Source organism: Camellia sinensis, chromosome 5 (assembly GCF_055761805.1).
Source record: "Camellia sinensis isolate YWXY chromosome 5, ASM5576180v1, whole genome shotgun sequence".
NCBI classification, from domain to species: domain Eukaryota; kingdom Viridiplantae; phylum Streptophyta; class Magnoliopsida; order Ericales; family Theaceae; genus Camellia; species Camellia sinensis.
This window is the reverse complement of record NC_138965.1, coordinates 212111135-212117727: the sequence shown is the minus strand read 5'-3', so window position 1 is coordinate 212117727 and position 6593 is coordinate 212111135. Positions and strand designations below refer to the sequence as shown.

Genomic DNA, 6593 nt, shown 5'->3' with positions numbered 1-6593 from the left:
AAAAAATACACTTATTTAAATCATCCCAACCCAATTCTAGTCAAATTGTAATTTTAGAAGATGAGCTAAGCCACTCTTTCATTTGAATTAGATGACTTAGAAAAAAATTATCTGTGTTGATTCATAACGATTTTTTACCACAAACGGACTCTCATTTGCCATTTGAGCATGTATCATGACTCAACTTCATATACAATTACATGTGCAATGGGTAAGGTACACTACCATACCATTCTAAAGACCCCTTCAACCCTAAAATATTATTTGTTTGTTTTTGGTGCATTACCCACATTAACATCTTAACATGCTCTTATTGTTGAATAAAATATCGACACAAAAAAAGCTAAACTCTACCATATGAAATAATCATACTCAAATTGGGATACCACCTAACAATATTGCCGGGATCAAATTTAAAATTAAAATGAAATAACATTAAATCACACCATAAATTAATATAATTTTACTTTAAATTTAGAAGAAAAAAAAATTAAGATCCTGATATTAAATTTTATAAGATAAAATAAAATATAACACTTTCATAATAATTAAGACCCCTCAACATTTTGACAGATGAAATTCAACTCAGAATAATTTTAATTTTTACAAAAAAATAATTTCTAATATTATCACAAAAAAATTTCATTGATAATTCTTAACCAACAAAAGACAAAAATCTTGAATCTTTCCTATTACACAAAATTCAAAAAAAAAAAAAAAAAAAAAAAAAAAGATATTTCACTAATTTTTTCTTAAATTTATACATAATGTTAATTACAATAAACAAAATCATTGCAAAAAGATATATTACCGTTAATCTGGATCCATATCTTCTATAAGAGCATGGAATAATTTCTCAAACTAACCCTTCCCACGCCGCCCTACCCCTATCCTCTTCTTTTCCCAAAAACAAACACCCATGCACATTAGAGGCCCATTTTTTTCCCTTAGTAGCTATATATACACCAAAATACCCTCTATAAGTGCAAGCTAATATTATAAGACAGTTCACAATTGCATGGTGGCCACCTTTATGACCAGATGTGAACTCAAATTTTACTCCATAGTCATTAGACGTAGACGAAAGATCTGTGTATGATTAGAAAAATATCATTGGGATTATTTCAGAATCCCAATGACTATTGACTCTAGAACAAATCCTAAAGAATACAAATCCCAGAATCTGCTTTCTTAAGAAGCACCTCCTTAGCCTTTTTTTTCTTTTCCATAACAGGTATTCTTACACAAATAATAGAAGAGAAACCCAGACTAAACAGCTTTTCCTATTACGAAGTCAACTCAAATAAGTTCTTTCCTGCTTCCTTACACAAAAATCCAAACTCCAAACCATGTACTGCTTTTCTATGAAAAATCTAACTAGAATTACAAATTCTTACATAATTTATATCCACAAATATATCTATCTCGAATTTTTTACAACAAAAATATTAAATAAAATAAAAATTATAAATAAGTGACATACTAATAAAATAATTACATTATAAATATAAAAATAGATTAGATAATTGTGACACAAAAAAAAAAAAAAAAAAAAAAAATTTACGAACTCTGATCATATACACAAAATTTACACTACAAAATTAAAAGTATTTTCCCCTGTTTTTGCTTCTTTACAATTTTTCCTTAAATATAACCGAGATGTATCAAAAATGAATTTTGCAATCTTAATTTCTTTTTTCTCACAATGATAAATCTTGTTAAATTATCAACAGAAAAATAAAATTCTGTATCAATCAACACAACCATATCAACTATAAAATTAATTCTTTTGATCAAAACTGAATTACCACATCAAATGATAATATATCAAGAAAAACTAAATGATCGTTGTAACATTATTCAAATTTTAAGTAAATAAATTAATTTTTAAGCCTCAATTAAACAAAACATGAATAACGCATCAATCAACTATGAACCAATTAACATGAGAGAGAGAGAGAGAGAGAGAGAGAGAGATGCAAGGAAACGAACCCACTAAGATAGAAAATAGAGAGCATTTAAACAACACAATCTTTCATTAAAGCATTACATATAATTATAATAATAACCTTTAGCTAATAACCTTTAAAACACCAAAAATAAAAAGCACTTTCACTGTTAGTTATCAAAACGAAACTGTTTACGATTCTTGAAAGTCTCATATCATATGAAGTTGCACCAAAATCAAATCACCCATTTCTCAGTTTAGTTGCGAACACACCCAGACCCAGAAGTTCTGGGTACTGAAAAATATCCCCAAACTTGGTCTCCGCCCCCAGATTATCGTTATACAATGACCCAAAACCACCATTGAAGTCGCAAGGAAGCTGTTGTGGGCCACCTTGGTAATCAAAGTAGAGACCGAAATGGTCCTTCTCAATTCCATTCAGAGATTGGGTAACTGAAACATCAGAGACCATAGCATGAGAAGACGATTCAGTGGTTGTGTAATTCTGGGGTATTGAGGATTCAGCCTTTGTTATTTTGGGTTTAGGGAAAAAACCATTTAAGACTTCTTGCAACAACCCTGAATCAGAGGACTCGGATGAAAAGAATTGCATGCCATCAGTTTGATCGGTTGTCGCAGTAGAATCTATAGTGTGATTTTGATTATCTTCGATTTTAGGGTGAGGGAGAAACGAACCTGCAAAGCTCTCAGAGATATTAGAAGAACAGACAGAGAGAGACCCAGTATGAGATTGAGGACCAGAGTGATCGATGTATGGAATTTGATCGTACATAGACATAGTCTGAGGCAAGAGAAGCATGTTGACAGAACCAGAGAAGTCACCGACATGAGGAGGAGGAGGAGCAGCAGCAAGGCTTCGGTTGGGTATGTCTCTCATGGAGGGCTGAGATGATTTCTTGTAGTGAAACGGAGGGATAAGATTGTCGGTGACTGAGTGTGGAGGTGAAGACGGGTAAACGAAGTTAGTTCTCGCCTTGACGCCACGCATCGCTCGAGCGGCACAGTCGTAAGCGCACGCCGCCTCCTCCGCCGTGTCGAAGGTACCGAGCCACCGCCGCTCTTTGGACTGAGGGTCTCGAATCTCGGCGGCGTAGCGGCCCCAGGGGCGGCGGCGCACCCCACGGTACCTCATTGGGTTGGCGGCGGTGGCGGCGACTCCGTCTTTCAGCGACCTTTTGTTGGTGGCGGCGGCGGTGGCAGTGAGCCTTTTTAGGCTGGTGGTGGTGGGGTGGAGTGGATCAGATTCTGGTGTGTGGGTCAGACCGTTTAGCCTTCTCATTGCTTCTTCCATTTGATGAGAACAACGAGAATAAAGCAAAGGGAAATGAAAGAGAGAGAGAGTGAAAACACTAAAAACTATAGAGAGAGAGAGAGAGAGAGAGAGAGAGGGGGGGGGGGTTGGGTGGAGAGTGGTGATTGTTTCCTCAAAGGCTCTGGGGTTTATTGAGCCTGGGTCTGTGGGGGTGAGGCTATATTTATAGTCTGAAGTTGCACTCTGAGAGAGAGAGAGCGAGAGAGAGTAATCATGCATGATGATATGATGGCATGTTAAAATGGTGGGGGGGAAAAATTGAGAATTTTGTTTTATTAATTAAGGATAAGGATGTTTTTACAGGGCCAAGCGTCTTAAATTCGGAGGGTTTGTGGGATCTAATTGGCGAATTTATATTAGGGTTTTCATTTTTTAATGGAAATACTTCAAATTTGGAGAATTTCCATGACTCGTACTATTTCATGTGCATGCATGGGAGGGAGAGAGATGTTAAGGTATGGCTTGCATCCCCTCTGCTCTCGATATTGCAATTGTTTAATGGTCTTTTTTTTAGGGTTTATTTTGAGTTTATTTTAATTTTTAGTTTAATTTAAGTTATTTTTATGTGTTTGATTTAACTTAACAAGACAGGTTATAACTTTTTATAAGTTAAAAGTCAACTTATTCTTTGAGTATCGAAAGAGAAGCTTAATTTATAAGTCAAAAATCAGCTTATGTTCACAGGTATAAGTTATAATCACTTTCCCACAACTCTACCAAACGGGACAATTAAATTTTTATACTATTGGGCCAAATTCAATCAAAGATTTAACACCAAAATGACTTAAGAGTGGTTTAGAATGTTCTAAATAAGTGTATTTTTTGACTTTTTATAAAAAGATGTATAGAAAAGTAGAGAGAAAATGTTGATTGATGTGACTCAAAAAAATAAAAAGATGGACTAAAATAGGTTATGCCAAACAAGGCTTTACTCACTAGATTATTCAAATATATTGTGAGTATTTGAAAAGTTGTTATTTTAGTACTCCTTCCGTCTCAAAATATTAGTCTCTTATTTCATTTTTCATTGTTCCAAAATATTAGTTTCTCTTCAAAAATCAAGTACAAAAATAATATAAATTTTCTATTTTGTCTTTCTTTTAAATTAATAAATAATATAAAAAGTACAATTATGATAATGATATTTTCAAAAAATGTACTATCAAAAAGGTAATTTTAGAAAATCAACTTGTTTTAAAGTGCAATAATTGTACTACCAAAAAAAATTAGGCTCTGTTTGGTTGTGAATTCAAAATGTAATTCCACATGTGTATTTCAGTATGATGTTTGGTTGTGTTTGGAATCAACTTTCCAAACTTCTGCAGAGAGCTCTGTATTACAGCCGCATTTTTTGTTCAAATTTTGGCCAGGGGAAGACCACCCGGACGTCCTTAGGGACTACCGCCCGGACGTCCATGGAGACATCCACCTGGATGTCCTCTGCTGTACAGGAATTTTTTTTTTTTTTTTTTTTTTTTGCAATTGATTTATATAATTGGAAAAAAAAATTTCTAAAATTTTTTTAATTTTTAATGTGCTTTAAAATAATTTTGAGTTGTATATTTAGTTATGAGTTGTAAATTTTTGTATCACATATCAAATATCACATCAACAATTCCCCACTCAAATCAAACATCTTTTCCAAAACTATTTTCAAAACTCTTTACCAAACAAATTTTCTACACTCAAATCATAATTTTACAACACACAAATTCAAAATACAATTCATACTCTCAAATCACATTTACAAAACACAACCAAACGCAACCTTAGATTTTCCAAAAGGGACCATTATTTTGGGACTGAGGGAGTAGGTTTTTTTAGTTTTTAATTATTTTTGAATGAAATTTTTTTTGTATTTGAAAAGATAATTAAATTTTTTTGTAATTAGATGTAATATTTGTGAGAAAAAAAAAAGTGAAATGAATATGAGTTTGATGTGATATTTTGTCTGAATTTATTTTCTTTGGTTTTTTAACCTGTTATGTTCGGATTATTAATTTGTATAGAAATTAAAAAAGTGAAACAGAAAAAATTAAATTATATTTAAATGAGATATAAATATATTTTATTTACATTTTATAAATTTTTTTATTTATTTTTAAATTTTTATTTAAATTCATAATTCACAAACAGTTTAAGAGTCCTTATATAAGTGCTAATTCCATTAATAATAGACGTGAAATGATCTTCATTATCTTTCAATTCAAGTCTATTGGCTTTTCTATATTTTTTTTCCTTTACACTTGTTTTACAAATATTTCTAACTTAAACCACATTAGGGGTGTTTGGTGGGACTTTTTTTAGCCAACTTATGACTTCTGCCTTTTAAAAAGTTATTTTAGACTGTTTGATTAAACTTATTTCAAACAGCTTCTGATTCTAACAACTTATTTTAAGTCAAAAAAACTGATTCTGAGAAGCTGTTCACCCCTTACTCCTGATTATCAATTTCTGCTGTGGACATATTAATTCACGGTTATACTCTTAGATTTTTTTTATTTTTTATTTTTTAAAAAATAGAAAAAGACCCAAATGGACTATAAAATATTATTATTATTTTTTATGAGAAATGTAGACAAATAGTGAATAATAAAAAATAAAAGTTAATTAAAAAAGTTACTTCACAGCTTATTTAACAAACACTACTCAGCAACTCACATCTATAACCCAACAACTATACCAAACAAATTAACAACTTCTGATTAAAGTCATAATCTATAATCTGTTAAGTTATAATGTATAATGTATAATTTATTTTAATAGCTACACCAAACATAACTATTATTCAAGCAATTCACAAACTAAATTATAAATCCTTATTTATTTATTCTAATTCTTTCAATTTTAATTATATTATAAATCAATCCCATAAACAAGAAGAGGGGAGATGAGGCAACTAGGGTTGTCTGGACTGGAGAGGAGGCGACAATAAAGCATGGGTACTAAAATAGGAGGCAACGGGGACTTTAAAGGGGATATAAGGTTGCAACGAGACTTTGAGAGGAAGAGGGAGCAACAACGATGCCTACGGAAGGGAAAGAGATAATGTGCCTGTTTGGTAGAAATTATTTACAGTTTATTTCAGCTTTCAGCTTAATTTAAGTTATTTTAATGTGTTTGGTTTAACTTATAGTTTATAGCTTATAACTTTGTGGAAGTCAGAAATCAGCTTATTCTTTGAGTGGGGCAGGAGATGCTTTAAGAATAAGCTGGAAATCAGCTTAAGCTGAAAGTTATAAGCTATAAGCTGTTTAGACATAAGCTATAAGCACTTTCCTACAACTCTATCAAACAGGGCTAATGGCGATG

At 32.0% G+C, this 6593-nt stretch overlaps 1 protein-coding gene across 1 annotated transcript; it reads right to left on the bottom strand.

The window, feature by feature from the left end:
* Window positions 1–2024: 2024 nt before the first annotated feature.
* Window positions 2025–3339, bottom strand: LOC114312565 (ethylene-responsive transcription factor ESR2). Its single transcript, XM_028258801.2, has one exon. The coding sequence runs from the start codon at window positions 3258–3260 to the stop codon at window positions 2190–2192; it is 1071 nt and encodes a 356-aa protein (XP_028114602.2). The 5' UTR covers window positions 3261–3339; the 3' UTR covers window positions 2025–2189.
* Between the last annotated feature and the right edge of the window lie 3254 nt (window positions 3340–6593).